General features: G+C 39.1%; 1 protein-coding gene across 1 annotated transcript in view; it reads left to right on the top strand.

Annotated features, from left to right (window-relative positions):
* LOC121190442 (rho GTPase-activating protein 26-like) overlaps nucleotides 1–17,000 on the top strand; it is an 81,539-nt gene that overhangs the window by 51,153 nt on the left and 13,386 nt on the right. Inside the window, exons 13-20 of the mRNA XM_041051171.1 lie at nucleotides 248–313; nucleotides 1,961–2,035; nucleotides 2,146–2,230; nucleotides 3,220–3,278; nucleotides 11,457–11,562; nucleotides 13,641–13,800; nucleotides 15,051–15,195; nucleotides 15,481–15,661. Of these exons, the coding sequence (XP_040907105.1) occupies nucleotides 248–313; nucleotides 1,961–2,035; nucleotides 2,146–2,230; nucleotides 3,220–3,278; nucleotides 11,457–11,562; nucleotides 13,641–13,800; nucleotides 15,051–15,195; nucleotides 15,481–15,661 (877 nt within the window). The remainder of the gene's footprint in view (nucleotides 1–247; nucleotides 314–1,960; nucleotides 2,036–2,145; nucleotides 2,231–3,219; nucleotides 3,279–11,456; nucleotides 11,563–13,640; nucleotides 13,801–15,050; nucleotides 15,196–15,480; nucleotides 15,662–17,000) is intronic.

Raw genomic sequence — 17,000 nt, forward strand, 5'->3', positions numbered from 1 at the left:
AAAAATGTGCAAAATTCATTGTATGTTTACTTATTTGTTGACCAAAGAATAATTTAGTATGTCTAAAGTATGTATGATGTCCAAATAGTTTTATGTATCTTAATTTTGTAGTGCCATCATTTTCAAATAGATGCTCATCTTATTTTGCAAATCAAAGCAAATATAAATCAGAAATCCTTTTCTTCTGACTCTAACTAATATCACTGTGATGGCTCACACTCATTCTGTTCTTCTCCCTCTCTGTCAGTGGCTCAGCTGGATGTCATTGGGTTCAACGTGATGAAAAAATTCATCTATGCAGTGGACACTCGAGGTACAGTGTTAACTCAGATTCTGTGGATTTCATACTCCGTTAGTATAACACACTACTTTTCAGTTAGATTCAGTTCAGGTCTGTAGTTTCTGAATTATATTAATTCCAACCAGTTATCTGGACAGAGTCCAGTACATTGACATGGAGATATTAGGCATGTTAGGCTGGCATAAAATCACATCAAAACATCACATTATATACAGTATACATTAGACTGGAAACATCCTTATTTAACGCTGCCGTACAGGCATACAGGATGTGTATACAGAATATTATGTGTGTAGGCCCACAGCTCTGCAGCAAGCTAAACACACTTCCAATAAAGGTTGAAAGATTGCCTTTGAGGGGTTTTTATTAGAAGCAAATGTGAGACTGTGAGAACAGTACTGGACAACAAATTCAGCGGGAGTGTTTACAAATCAGAAATATAATACAATAACAAGGAAACTGGATTCATAACATTATTATCTGTCAAATCAGTTACATTGTGGTTCAGAAAGAAACAAATTATCACCAGTCAAAGACCAACATTGCATTCTCTTACAAAGTACAACAGAGTAATGAATCAAGTAAATGTACACACAGAGTCAGCAAAAGTAAATGTAAGAGGAGTAAAATACACAGCAGTTCTCCTATTAATTAACTCCAGATAGCTAGCACTGTGACTAGCTGGGTTAGCAGAAAGCCGAAAACTACTAAACCATAAAACTGCTTTAATAAAAACAGTACCTGCAGATAATCCTCCAACAGGAGCATCACGGGAGTGAGTAAAATATGTTTGTCAATATTGGCTTGGTCACCGAGCTGACAAAATGGTGGCTGTAACAACTGTGCCAGAAGTGGTTGCTATAGCAACAAATCACTCAACAGAAACCGACTGTTGGTGGCAGAATATAGTATGTGCAGTTTATAATGATTATTTACCATAAAACAGACGTTGTATTGAATCTCAAGAGAGTTCTAAAAGGGTACAAAAATAAATACACGTGAGGTATTGAGAAGTTCATAATAGAAAAATACAGTTTGCTAAAGGCTGGTTTGAAACGACAGGCATCAAAGGTCATCTGCAGGATTTAAACCCTCCACCTTCTGAGTATTGTCTTCTGATACATCTGGACATCCACTCTCTACAGACATTCTTCTAAAATGTCACAGTAAAGGTCCACATGGGCAATATCATTACCTTTTACCTTTATCTGCTGCACCAAGAACATCCATTACTACACGCTCTTGGGCTTTTCATTGCTTGCAGGACACATTTACTTGTGGAGTGTATATAATGATGGTCTCCTCTTTCTCAGCTGCTAGGATTATTCTTTATATGAGGGACATGTATGAAAATAAAATTGGTACAAAAAATGATGTTGATAAATTAAATATTAAGGCAAATGGACATATACTTACTACCAAAATTATTTGAATTGCACTAAACTAATTTGTTGTGAACCTGGCTGGCTGCCCTGCTCCTGGCCCTCATAAAATGCATATTTTAGGCTTTATGTAAGTGGATTAATGCAGCGAGTGTACAGTACTCAATTGAGGAAGCACAGGGATTAATATTATATTTCACTTGGTTCAAAATTTCCATGGAATAAGAACAAGAGGTAACCTCTCCTCTCCTCTCCCCTTCTCTTTCCTCCCCCCTAGGTATCGATGAGCAGGGCTTGTACAGAATTGTTGGCGTCAGCTCCAGAGTACAAAAACTACTGAGCCTGGCTATGGGTAAACACAAAAATACATATATTTTGTTTAAACTAAAAATAAAATCTGTTCTGTAAATGAAGTGGTCTTTTTTTTGTCTTAGCTCATATCTCATATTTTTGTCCATTAAGATCCTAAGACATGTGCTGATGTGGAGCTGGAAAATGCAGAGTGGGAGATTAAGACTATCACAAGTGCTATCAAGCACTATCTCAGGTTTGTGTGAAAAGGCTTGTGCAAGTACACATATGAGGTATAACAACAGAAAATCCTGTGAAAGAGCCGTGCAGTACATTGTCCTGTGGTTATTATCAAAATTTCCTCACTGTTCTACTCAGAAGCATTTGTCATGAAATTGTGTTTGTGTATTCAGAGATTAAGAGTGCGTTTTAACCTCAAAGACCCATGGAAAATGGATTAATTGGTCTTTTCGTGACTCTAAATTATTCTTCTCATTTTGAAATTGCAGCACTTTTCTGCTCTTTTCACTCACAAAACTTTGTACTTTTAAAACTTTTATTTAACCATAGAGGGACTGCTCTTAGCACAAACATTCTGTTTCTGCAGTGCTGCACTTAGATCAGTGATACATTCTGAGTACAACCACAGTCTTACTGCTGACCACTGTATAGCAGCTGACATTTAAAGTACTTCCTCAAGAGTATCTCAGCAGTTGGTGATGAGGGAAGGATCAGGATGATGGAAGAGCAGGAATAGGCAGCTAAGTGGATGAAAACGCATGAGGGGAAAGAGTATTGGTGTTCAATCTGTTCTAAATTTACAATGACTGAATGAATCTACACGCTGCACTGCTCTCAAACACACGTACACAAACTTTGACATGCAGACACATTCATGCACGTTCAGTGCACACACGTGCACTTCTTTGGCACAGAAATCAGTCAGAATCACAGACAGGCCTAGTGTCTACACGAATACACAGCACGCAAACACACTGTCACAGCACCAGGACCTCGGGTCAGGTGTCACTGAGAACCGGTTGGAGCCATTACACCCCTCAGGCAGCAGTGAGAAACTGATGTCCATCTGTGCAAGCTGGCATGATGGAGAGAAACAAAGAAAAGAGGGAGAACAGAGCCCATTCAGAACTATTCAGATTTCTGTAGAGTAGCCAAACCTAGACTTGTGTTCCGTTTTGAAAGCTGACATTCTCCACCTGAAATCTCCATCTCTTGTGTCTGCAGAATGCTGCCTGCACCTCTAATGACATATCAGTACCAGAGGAGCTTCATCAAAGCTGCCAGTGAGTATTCTCCTTTATGTGTGTCTTATTTAGCGTAGTTGGCAGAACACAAGATAAACTCTCCTGCGCGCTGAGCCTACTTTGGATTAAATAAATAGATTGTACTATATAGATGGTTTACATGGAGTTCACATACTCTTACAACAAACTGCTAAGCAGCAAATTCCTCAGTACCATTTGGTTTGCTGTTGATTTAAGCTGAAATCCTCATGGGTCATGTTGATTTATACAGTTTATGAATGGATTTTGGAAAATGTATTTAAAAATCCATATTTAAATATGTTTTTTTTTTATTTGTTGTAATACTTATCCAGGGATTCTGTCTCTTTTCTCAATTAATCTCTTTGAAGGCATTTCTTACAAGGCTTCCTCCAATTTAATGTGGAGAATGAGAGCATCAAATGAATCATCATATGAATGGGGTCATGACTTTGGCTGTTAAACCACTTGTTAGCTGCAAATAGATCGTTCACCTACTGAGAAACCAGCATACCCACTGTGCCACTGGGATGCCTCTGTCTCTTTATTAGGTCTGGTAGTTGAGCCCCCTGACTGTGTGGGCTTTATGTTGTGTGAGGCACACAGTATGTTACTGACCTGCTGTGTGTAGTGCTTTCATTGGAATATTTATATGAGATTCAAATTCCACATGAAGATGGAAAGCCTTGGGAGCTTAAAGCTGAAAGTGACAGCCTAGTAAAAGCTTAATGCTTTGAGGTTTGTTGGGAGCTACAAAAATGTTCCCTTATTTTCCACCAGCACCTGATGGGTGGGGTGTATTGATTCAAGATAAATAATTTCATTTAAAAAAAAACGTTCAGCTGTCTTGAAGACAGATTGCCTAAACTCTCCAACAGTCACTGCAATCATTTCAGTGTATTAGATTCTTCTCATGTGGCTCCTAGGCAACAAAACAAACTTTTGCAAGCACTAGCTGTTTTTTAGCATTAACTTGAGACTTTGCATGAAGACTCTTCACAGTGCAGTCTAATAGTTTGTACGTCTAGGTTTTATGTGGCCTGGCTTTGATCTAGTTTAGCAAAGTTAAGCCTGGCTTCATACAGTCTGGTTCATTTCTGTGTTGCTACTCTATCTTCCCCTTACTAAAGTTTTGAAATTTCGGTGTATTCCAAAAAAACTCTTGTTTAGTTTAGTTTAATCCAGTCCAGTCTAGTCTGACAGGATGTGTCAGTGACCTGTTTTCTCTGTTTGTCGGTAGCTAAGGCACTAGAAAGCTGAGCTGACAGGGGAAGGAACTTCAGGAAATGACTGTGTGTCTCTGGCAACACCACCAAGAAATGGTTCCATAGTGAGACCAGCTGGACAGAAAATGAGAAAAAGTGTGTTGATCTGTGTATTGGGAGAGAGGCTTAGAGTTTGGCAGCTAAGAATGCCAAGGTACCTGGTTTGATACCAACGTGGATCACCCATTCTATAATACATGCATATAAGTTTACAAATTTCTCTCATCTTCTGGTAAAACTCTGCTATCTCTTTTTACCCTGCCATTCATCAGTTTCTTTTTATGTGGGTGTCTGCATTTGCATGTCATGAATTTGTGTGTGAATGCATATCTGCAGGAATGCGTGTCGGCATGTGAAAGTGCGCTTTTGTATTTTTTCCAAGGCAGAATTTTACAGAAGTAGCGAGGTGTTTTGAGGACAGCGTCCTCAGTTGAACTCCCTCTTTCAGCTCCTCCCTTTCTCCTCCTCTCTTTCACGTATCCTTTCCAACTCCTCCCATCACTCCGTTAACAAATCTCATCTTCCGCCTCCTTCTCCTTCTCCTCCTCTAGTTTCATCTCGGCTTACTCTTACCCATCCTGTGCTACTTGGTTTTGAATATCTGGTTTAAATAGAGAGCAGAGGCAAAGGTAGTAGAAAAGGAGGAAATGGAGTGGAAAAAAGGGGGGAGTGTAAGAGAGAAACACAAAGGAGGAGGACGGAGGGAGGGTACTGCCACCTGGATTTCAGATACCTGCCTTAGGCATGTGCCAACAAGAAAACACACATACAGCAATCACTCTGTCTCCAGTCATTAGTTTTGCTTGCAGTATCGCTTTCTCATTAATTCATCAATTTCTTCCTCCTATTTCACCTCTAATTCTCTCTTTTTCTTACTTCATCTCCTGTCTCACATTTTCACTTGTATAGTTACCTGAATTCCTTCAACTTGCTTTTCATTGGGCTCAGGCTTTCTCTGTGCAAGGTGACTATTTTTTGTAAAGATTCTAAGAAACTGGACCAAGCATTATTCACTGTAACCATTTTTGTAGTTTTTGCTTTCTAACCTAGTACATAAAAGAAAGAGCTGAGAAGATAAAAGATGATATTGCATTGAACGGTGTTCACCATGAATTTTATCTGAAGTTAATATGCAGTGACATTGACCTGAATGATACATATTTCTTTTTAGATACATAAGATCCTATCCTCCTTTTCAAACAACCAAGCTGACAAAGATTCTTTTGGAAAAAACTGTAACGTGTCTTAAAACCAGTCACTCTTCCTATTTAACAAGTGTTGATCGGTTTTTATTCCTACTTTATCTATTTAACCTAAGCTTTGTTACACCTAATGGAGTGATTTGCTTGCTGCTTGGTCCACAGACCGTATAGAGATCACAATGCAAGTGTAGCAGCAGAACCACTTATGATGATTACATGACCCATTTGAAAAGTGATCAGGTGAAGACTTCAGGATAAATACACTGCATGCTCTTCAAAAGAAACATGTTTTTGTCCATCCATCCATGTGTCCATCATTTTGAGCCACTTGTTTTTGTCAGGGTTGTGGTGATAGCAGGGTAAAGGCAGCAGTATACTTAAAATGAAGTTCTTGTCGGATGGTTGAGCAAGGCCTGAAATTCTTTTGATATAGTGTGCACTGTAATCTCCATTTGTATGATTCATCCGGTCTTGCCTTGTCTTCTCTATGATGGCAGGTTTTCACCCTACCCTCAAACATTTAGAACAGGTATGAGCATGTTTGCCTTTAGACACAGATGACACTAGTTAGGCCAGCATACCCTAACACATATGCCCCTCTTACTAACTACTTACTTCAGTGGATCCCAAGGCATTCCCAGGCCACATGGGATATAAAATCCCTGCAGTGTGTTCTGGGTGTCACCCAGGGTCTCCTACCGGTTGGATGTGCCTGGAATATCTCTATAGATATGCAGCTTCTTTATCAGGGCCCTGACCTACCTTAACTGGCCTCTCTTTAACCCAAAGAAGCAGTGTTTCGAGAGCTTTCAGATGTGTGAATTCCTCACCCTGTTCATAAGGTTACACCCTTCAAAGGAAACTCTTTTAAGTTGCTTGTATACACAGTCTGATTCCTTTAGTCACTGTCCAAAGCTCATGACCCTAGATGAGCTTTACCTTCATGCTTAGTTCTGTTTTCACCACATTAGTCTTCTGCAGCACCCACCTTACTGATGATACTGCAGCAACCTACCTGTTGATCTCACACTCCACCTCACCTCTTATTATTTTTTCTTATTATGATGACATTATTTTCAGAATGGCCCCTTTGTGTATGGCCATATTATCTTTCTTAACCTTCTCTAGAGCTTATCTGCTTTTGCTGTAATGACGGAGATAACTTCAGTGACAAAGAGGAGATGGTCAGACAAGGAAACAAGGAATTTAATGGTACATGTGCAAGCAGCACACGAGAGATTTCAAGCTACACCACATCAAGAGTTTGAGCTGAGTTCAATGCTTAGCCAACAGTGACATCTTTCCACTTAAATGCAAACCTGCTGGCATTACTCCAAACAAAGGAAACACTATAATCAATAATTTAGACTGCTTTGTGTACATGAATGGATGCAGGCAGTGTTATATTGCTGCTAGCCAGGTGTTGTAATTTCAGCCTGCAGCTAAAATAGTGGTAAAACGTTATACTTTCTCATCTTCCGCATACAGTTCTGATCATTTCAAGTGATGGCCAGGAAGTTAATACAGAATACAAGAAACTGAAACCTGGCGATTTACATGTCATCTAGGGTCTTGCTCTAGGAAGAAACAGAAACTGAGACAAAGACAAACACATGTTGTTTACTCCTACTTAAGATTTTTGACACTGAACCTATAAACCGTTGATGCCTGTTACTCAAATGAATGATGCGTACTTTTGGTGCAGAGCTTGCCAACAACAAACGCTCACCATAACACCTTAACACCAAAACAAAATTCTCTTTGGTACTGCAAAATGAGGTGGTAATTCTCTGTGGTTTTTGCCACTTCCAGATACCATTTGACCCATTGTTAATATATAAATATTTGCTGCTTTAAAGCTACTGCATGCATGTGCAGTATAATAGTTTTTGATGATCTCTGTGACTATTCACAAAGACGCTAATTTTCAAATTAAGCCTCAAATGGAAATAGAAGATGTTTGACCTTCCTTTTCTTCTATCAGTCACGCTCAAAATGAATTAAGATAATGTGGTCTCTTGCTCAAATGTTGCAGAAAAATATGTCAAATTCTGCTGGAACACATACCGTACATCCAACGACTTATCATACTGCATCAATTTTGTTTGAAAATGAAAGACAGAATTTGTTTTGTTAAAACTGTAGATGTTTTGTATTTGTACAGTTTGTTCTGTCTTGGGTAGCCCACCACAATATGAATCCAGGCAGCATGCAAGTAGGAAAGATAGGATATTCTGCACATATTGCACAGGCGAGGAGATGATCAGGAGGCGGTGCTGGAGTTGGTTAGGGATCAGCCGGTGGTTAGCAGATGTGTCAAGCACTCCTCATTTACTGCATATGGTTGTGTACATGTTTGCTTTCCTGACTTTGATTGTAAAAGTATGTACTCCATACGTAATCCAAATCCCTTCTTGCTTAAGAGATGCACAAATGAATTTTTTATGACGTGAGATTTGTTGTCAGGGTTTTTGCTTTTTAAGAGCCTCAAGCTGTGAGAACTGTGGTATTTTATACAAATCTGTGCTTTCATATCTGATTTCAAGTTAATGGACAGAAGTGTTAATAAAACTGGCAACAGTCTTAGTCCAATTAACTTTATAACACAGGAGTTGGCCAAAGTCTCTAATGAGCTTCAGTCTGGATTAGGTAGTGTTAACAAAATGCCAGCCCAAAGAATAGTTTTGAAATCATCACCAAAAATAGGGATACTGGTTTATTTTGAATATCTTTGACAGTTGATATGAGAAGTCTAACGTTCTGCATTTTATATTATTGCAGTGGATGAAACTTGATTGTTTATTTTTAAATGCTAAATACTTAAGTAATGTAGTGGCTGCCAGAAAATTCTCTAATTCTGTCAACTTTGTATCGGCACCATGTTGTAAAGCATCTATACTAAATATGAGTATGGGGGACATGCAAACATGCATGCATGACAAGTGGAGAGGATGTGCATGAATTGTGTGTGTAGCTGCGTATGTCTTTGTGTGCAGGTGTGACTGTATTCAGATGCATGCAACCCAGTGTTCAAAGGAAAAAAATACTCCTGGGAACATGGTTTATTTATTTATTTTGTCCTCAGGGCTGAGATTCAAGGTGAGAGAGAAAAAGCGATTTTTAAAAGGTCATCGTCTGTTAAGTGATGGATGAGGTGGAGGCTGCGATGATAAATTATTTCTGCTTGTTATAATCACTTGTGACTCAGTGCTGTAGCTACTGACCACAGTGTTACATTGACATTCAGCCTGTGGTTTATGCATAAATGTTTCTTTGGTTTTCACGCATCACAGTAGCTGGTGTGTGTTTACAGTATTTTCATGTATGCATATGTTGTACATTTAATCTAGAAAAGAAAAAAGAATGTTCTCATTTCTTACATTGTGAATTGTTTTAAATGATTGTGATGATTTTTAAATGATTTTCCTTGGAGTTTAATCCAATGACATGGCAATTTCAATATTCAAGAAATTGTTTGGCATTTTGATTGATGTTTTTTTTTTTTTTTAATATTATTTACATTTGTGTCATGATGACAAGATTCCATTTCCGCTCAATTCCACTCTCAAATCAGAGTAAAGCCAAGAGGCTATTAGCTTGGCTTATCATAAAGACTGGAAGCAGGGGCTATGTCCAGAGTTTAAAAAAAAAATGTTTGAAAAAATGGGTCTGAATTCTGAGTGTGTAAATTTGTCCAATGTTTAGTGCCCTCAAAAATTCCATCCTGTTCCACATTTCATAGATGAGAAAACTTCTGAATATTTGTCAGTGAAGACACAAGATGATGATTAGTTCGTGTCGGAAATTTCAATTTACTGCTCATGACTAACTATTTAGTGTCTGTTATATAGGGAGTAGTGAATTAGTAGTGAATGCCATGGCCATTACTTTTTCTCTCCATTGTGCAATATTTTAGGGCATTATATAGTGAATAAATTTACTCTTTTTACTTTTATCCTTATGAACTTTATGTGTACATTTACGAGATTCATTTCTGTGTTGAGAACATAATGTTGCTCTTTCACCAGTGATAATTTGTTTCTTCCTCATATGAAACACAGTGCGACTAATTTGACAGCTAGTCTACACTTTTTTGAATCCAGTTCAACTGTTACCATAATCTACCTTTGGTCTAACTCTTGTTTATGGAATCTCATAGTTTGCTCATAAATTTCCTTCTGTCTGCATATCAAACTAATGAGATACAGTTAATTGTGACAATGGGTTTCTGCAGATGAGTAAACTTTGCAGGCACTGGTAGGCGTATTTTTGAACTTTGGACAGAGTCAGGCCAGATGAATCCCCTGTGCTTCCAGCCTTAATGCTGAGTTTAGCTAATTGCCTCCTGGCTTCTGCTCCATATTTAATGCACATACATGAGATATTGATCATCTCTTCTAACTCACAGCAAGAAAACAAATAAGCATGTTTCCCAAAATGTTACACAGACTGCTGCCTCAGAATAACTGCTTCATATACTCAATGAGAAATAACCTGTTTTTGAAAAAGCATCTGTGCACTAACCTTTGTCCATCACACACAATTATGACTATAATTTCAACAGTTGTTGGTCTCTGGTTGCCCAGTGGTTAATGCATTTACACACATCACCTCAACTTCCACAGTTTGATTCCTTAGACTGTCAGCTGTCAAATCAAGGCAAAATGTGAAAAATATATATATTTTTAAATTCAACTATTGAAGCATCAATCCAACCCTTATTAGATTAATGTGACTTAAAATTTATCCCATTAAGTAATTATTGAATCATACTCTCTTTATGTTTCTTACTCCCTCCTTGGATTAGGTAGGTGTTAGTGGGAGTTAATTCCAGAGCTTAGTATGATTTGGGGGGAGATTAAAAAAAGCATCTTTGAATTAGCTCTTGGATAGAATTAATACCTTTTCAACTGTGTTAAATTTGGTTTTCTGAAAGCCTGATATTAATGCATATATTGGTATATGTGGTTGTACCATATGTGTGTTTGTACCTAAGTCATGAGTTGCGGCTTGAAACAACAGAAGAGTGTGTGCTTCAGCATAATGTGTGTGAAGTGGTGGACACTGGAGAATGCATTATAGGGAACAACAGAGAAGGATGAGTGTAGCTGTTTTCATGTGCATGCATCTTTTTGGAGGTATGTGTGGGTGTGCACGTGTGTGTATGTTAAAGATATCTGACCTTGTGTGAGTTCATGTGTGTGTGTGTGTGTGTGTGTGTGTGTGTGTGTGTGTGTGTGTGTGTGTGTGTGTGTGTCAGCCCTACTTGTAAAATGTTTGTGTGCTTGCATGTGTATGCCTGTGTTTAAGATTCTCTGCTTGTTGTGAGTGTATTGCCTGGTGCTGACAGCCAGGGCCCAAGGGTTGATCTAGTATGAGTCTGCTGTCATCTATCTATTGACTGGTTCTGCAGACCTGACTTATTATAGCCATTCGTCAATAAGAGGTCTCTCTGCCTGCTTGTCTGTCTGCACTGCCTGTCTACCTGTTCATCACCAGGTCACAGTGCTTCTCCACTCTCTGCATCTCTCTCCGTCTTGAAATCAGTTCTCTTTCGGTCTGTATTAGGAGTATTGGAAGTTTCTGATTGCTTTCCACTTGTTTACCTGTTCAGTGTTTTGTTTCTGCATATTAAATATATGTGTTAGTAAGAAAGTAATCAACTGTGACATACTGAAGTCTTAATTTCTTCAACAGCCTGTCTCCCTGTCTTTCTGTCTGTCTCTGACCAGAATTGGACAACCCAGAGGCCAGGGTGACAGAGATCCATGCTCTGGTGCACCGGCTGCCTGAGAAGAACAGACAAATGCTGGAGCTGCTGATGAAACACCTGGCCAAGTAGGTGTTGATATCACACACTTGGACACAGATGCATAACTGCAGTCATTGTTATTTTGCTGTATCAGACGCTGTGTGCTTAGGAAAGCAGCACGGTATTTAATTTTAGCCGTAACCATGTTGTGCTATTAGCAACAGTAAATCTCCTCTCCACTCATGCCGCTGTAAAACTCCTCAGCTTAATATATGCTGTTGTCCATCCACAAAAAAGATTAGTGTTCCATGTAATCTCTTGCATTAAGGCAGTGTGTACTGAAAATAGAAACCCATCCAGCAGCCACCAGGCCAAATCCATTTCTCGACTTATCCCTTGAAGAGAAGGAGGGGTTAGTGGTCAGATGCAGGTGTTTCTGTGGACGCCAGGAAGTGTAGAAGCTACCATAATTGCAGCCCAATAAGGATTAGTTTGGTGATTTGCGATTCAAAAGATTCCTTTGTGTAAAGGTTAAAACGATGCTGAATTTGGTTTAAGAAGCCACTTTTTTCCCATACATCCAGTTTAATTTTAAATTACTATAAATGATTAAACTATTAAGGCTGAATCAGCTCCTAACTTCAGACTGAAATAAAGTATTTATAGTATATGTAGCATAAATGTTGAAAAAAACTTTCAACTTTTCAAACAAATTTATCCCAGGTTTACATAGGCTTCTAGATATCTTTTGACCTGCAAATCATCAAATCACTGCTTATTAGGAGATAAGAGGATGTTACTCGCCCTTTGAGCTGATAGGAATTCACTGTTTCTCTCAAAGACATTTCAGCAGGCAGATGCTGATGAGCACTCCAGACGATTAGGTTCAACAAATCTGTTTCAGAGATCTCTATTTTATACAAACGGTCCATTCCCTGACAATTGACTCTTCATTTTCTTTCTCTCAGGGCTTCAAATTCCACCGTTTGCCTCCACATTTTGCTGTACAGACATGTAAACTTGTGAATCAAACAGGCTGATGGTCTGTAAATAAGATAGCCACAAGCTGTGGAATCAAAAAAGCAGAGCATGACACTGTTGGCTTATGTGAAATAATTCCTTTAATGCAGCCAACTGGAATTGTGTTTTCATTCTAAACCCACATCTAAGCCCTCTGGCTTTATCAGGCTTTTCTTCAACAGCGGCAGCATGATATAATGTGTGACAAATGGAGCAGCAGCCATGTTTATACAACATGTAGGCGAATGCAAATCCAGGTATTTTGAGAACCTTTACCTGGGTTTAGTGGATTACACATGTGGACTGTCACACATGGACACAATATCATTTAAAAACAGGGATAACAGCACACATTTTCAGACAGTCTCTCCAGGGATAATGTTGCACTCAGTTGTAAACATGAAAAGTTCCTGGTGTGAAGTTGCTGTGAATGTTGAATTGTTGGTTTGAGAAAGTTACAGAAATGGTCATTTCTGTCTGGCTTCATAACCTTATTATCCTGCCAATTCAGCCACTTTAATTGTACCACCAGGGAGAGCTTTTCACTTCTTGAAGGTGTTGTTGTAAATTTGGAGAAAAATGTGTCTTATTTTTTTCTTTTCAGTTCTATAACACAATTGATGTCTGTCTCCAGTTTTTCTATTTCACACTTGGCAAAGAATATTTTTTCTCTAACAACTACTTTCCTTGAATTGCCCCCCAAGGGACAGTTCTTTGTTTGATTGATTGATTGATTGATTTCTATAGCAACATTTTTCAATAGCCAGTTCCCTGAATCAGTATTTTTTTTCTTTTTTTGGCTGCTTAGCAATAGGGAACAATATATTAACTCACTGAAAATATGTCCACTACAAATAGCAGAGCAACATTGGCATTCCATTTAAGGCTTGTTTCAACTCCATTGAATGTCCAACTCCTGAAAAATATATCTGGCTCTTTAGCTGATAAATGTTTCACCAGCTAGTTGCTACCTTTGCTTGCCTGCCATGGTGCTCAACAGGTTGCATAGAGTGTGTTTATGAGAGGTTTTTCTCCTTGCTGCTTCTTGATGAGAGCAGTGAGACTAATTTAAAACAGTAAAGTTTCAGGGATTTTTGGATTAAATGTGGGGCCACCCACTCTCTCTGTCTAAACCCCTCAACAGTGTGGCCAGTCACCACCAGCAGAATCTGATGACCATCGCTAATCTGGGTGTGGTCTTTGGGCCGACCTTGCTTCGACCCCAGGAGGAGACGGTGGCAGCCATCATGGACATCAAGTTCCAGAACATTGTTGTGGAGATCCTTATAGAGCACCATGAAAGGGTAAGAGGCTGTGCATGTGTACAAATTGAAACTGAAACAGTAGAGTCTGGCAACATGGCAGACTCTACTGCATAAGATTAAATGAATCCCCTGGCTTTGTCAAGGGGATTAACTTTTGTGTAATTGTGCATTAAACCTACAATTAATTCACCTAACCCTTTAAATCTGAACACATGCTACACACTCACACACTCAAAATAACTGTATATACTGTACTACATATACACTTCAAAGCCACTTTCCCCTTTAGATCCAAGCAGCTTATATTGGTAGGTCAAGCTGCTTACAGATGTCACCATGGCAACAGACAAATCAGCGTTACTGCTGGAGACTCAGGCACTGCGCACACACCGTATGTTCAGCCAGTGACAGAAAGAAACGATCAGTCACACACACAAATAACACAGATGGGAGAAGTGTGTATTGATAGGATGACACACACACACACACACACACACACACACACACACACACACACATGCACAGGTGATGTGTTAGACCCTTCCATCCTCCAGATTTCCCAGGCAACAGCTGTGTCTAGTGCAATGTGCAAAAACAAAACAAATGGAATATAAAAACTGTGATAGAACGGTCCTGCATCCTTAAAAAGATCTAATCACAGTCCTCGTGTCACTGTCCTCTTCTGTACAGCTGCAGAATAATGGCAGATATCTGACCTCTCTCCACAAATAAAAGCATAATTAGAGTCCATTTTTCTGACAATTTATGAATTTTATTTGCTGTGTGAAGTGCTTTTTATTCTCTTCCCTTGACAGTATAACTAAGCATGCTCATGTGCCATACTGAAAAAAGCATGGATATGGATGAATGGATTTGGGGATGGTAATGTTTAGGCTGACAGCAGCATTTAGCTGTGGAAAACCATCAATTTTGAAAAATGTAGAGATGCATAATTAGTTGGGGATGGGGAAAGGGATGGGAGGGCACGAGACCCAGTACATGTATATTTTTATCACAACAGAGATTTGAAGCATGTTGCGTAATCATGCTTCAAGGAGTACAAATAAAGTTTGTCACAATCACAGATTGTAGTCTGAAGCCAACAATGTCCCTCATTGTTAAGATACATTTCCCTGCAGTTAAACACGAGACCATAAATTACATGGAATTAGCAAGAACATCCTGTACACTTGTTTAATTTTTTTTTTTGGAATGTTTCAAAGTTTTTTTTCACAATTTATATATTGTTGCTTTGGTTATCCTCAAACTGAACTGTCTTGTTTGAGCAGATATTTAGGGATGTGCCAAGCTCTTCAGGAGGTTCGACCAACCTGCCGCTCAACCTGCCCAGGAGAAAAAGCACTGAGAGCAAAGCCCCATCCTGCAGCGAGAGGCCTCTCACACTCTTCCACACACCAACACATTCCCAGAAAGGTGAGCTGAACCACCTAATTTGCCTAATACAAATAATTATGATTGTTTTTGGCTCTTTAGTTTTTTGGGGTTTTTTTTCTGTTAGAGTTGGCTTACACCTGGTATGTGCTGCCATAAGTTCGGCTTAGGGAGAAAAGGAAGTGTCCACAGCCACCATTTTTTGCTGAACATCATAAACAACTAGCCATTTTGATACAGTTTTGCTATTTTTTTTGCAGAAAAATAGATGAAATTTGTATGTCTGATAACACCAGAACATTTGTAAATCATTCTTTATTCTTGTAGGTGAAAAGAGGAACAGTGTTGTCAACGCCACCGTCAGCGAGCTACAGCAGCCGGTTTCCTCTTCTGCCAACTGTAACAGCAGCAGCAGTAGCAGCAGCAGCAGCCAAGGTCGAACCCCAAGACACAGCCTGACCAGCAACGACGGAGAGCAAGACACCCGTCAGATCCGACCCAGTTCACTGTGAGTAGGACAGAGCAATAATGTAAACTGAAGTTAGCTTGTATAGTTCCTTCACCAGAGCGCAAATCTGATTTTAATCAGATTTAGCATTTGCTGTGCAGCTGAATTGCAGTTTAACCATTTATTGTTTAATTTATTTCTTTGAGACATAGTCGGCACCTAATGTTCATGGTTTCCATTTTTATCTTCTTTTCTACAACCAAAAATATTTTCTGAGCTATCCTTGTTTACTGTAAACAGAAGTGAAAAGTGTGTAGGATGTTTGAGGATATAAAATCCATGAGAAAAGCTGTTTAAATGGAAAAAAAAATTGGTATTGTCCAAGAAAATTCTTAAACAGAAAATGATGATTTGTCAAGAAGACCAAAATAAATAAAAACTTAATGGCTCAACAGATGTTTGTGAGTGAGCGGGGAAGCATAGAAAGTTTGGAACCACTGGATATAAAAAGAGACATACTGTTTATGCACACATGCTAACATTAACTTCAGATGCACTCACAAACACTGTGGGTTCAAGAATGTACACACACTTTTTTTCATGCACACAGAAATTCACGGGCAGAGGAATGCAGGAGCACATACACTCTGTCAGCACACACGTGCATATGTGGCAGCTAAGAGCTTTAACAGAAGTAGTCTTGTGACTGGCAGGTTGTCGGTCTAAATCCCAAAAGCATCTGGGAAACATTTGCGGCAAGGAATTGAACTCCCCACTGCACCAACAGTGTACCTTCTTCCCCTGAATGAGAACAAAAGCACAGAAAAGTACAGAAAAAAACACATCCCGTTAATATGCATGTGCACACAAACGTATCAGCTAGCAGTTATACAATTTGCATGTCTTGGATTTTTGTTACACAGTGTGCCCACATTTCAGGCTATCTCAGTGTCTGATCAGCAGTTTACAAAACAAAGAAAGACCAACTGAAAGAAAAAAATATTTTTACAGGTCTGAGCAAGCCTCTCTCCCTGTGAGAAGTACATTACATCTTCATATAAACACCACCCTCAGGTTATTAACAGGTGTAAACACACACACCTGCATATGGCGTTCACAGCAACATGATGCTAAGTCTACACACATACACACAGTGTCTTCAATAGTCTGTCAGCATAAGATTGTCTATTTCATGATGTTGTTTCTTTGAGCCACTTTGGTGTTAGAGAAGATATGCTACACACTACCAATCATCTCATTTACTGATACAAGAGTGGCAGACTCTCAGTAAGATGATTGCATGCCACCACTGATTACTTTCCTCCATCTGTCTTCCCTCTGCCACCTCCACTCTTTCTGCTTTATTTTCTCACCCTCATTATTCTTTAATCTCCCATTC

This window comes from Toxotes jaculatrix, chromosome 12 (assembly GCF_017976425.1).
Source record: "Toxotes jaculatrix isolate fToxJac2 chromosome 12, fToxJac2.pri, whole genome shotgun sequence".
Taxonomy (NCBI): Eukaryota; Metazoa; Chordata; class Actinopteri; family Toxotidae; genus Toxotes; species Toxotes jaculatrix.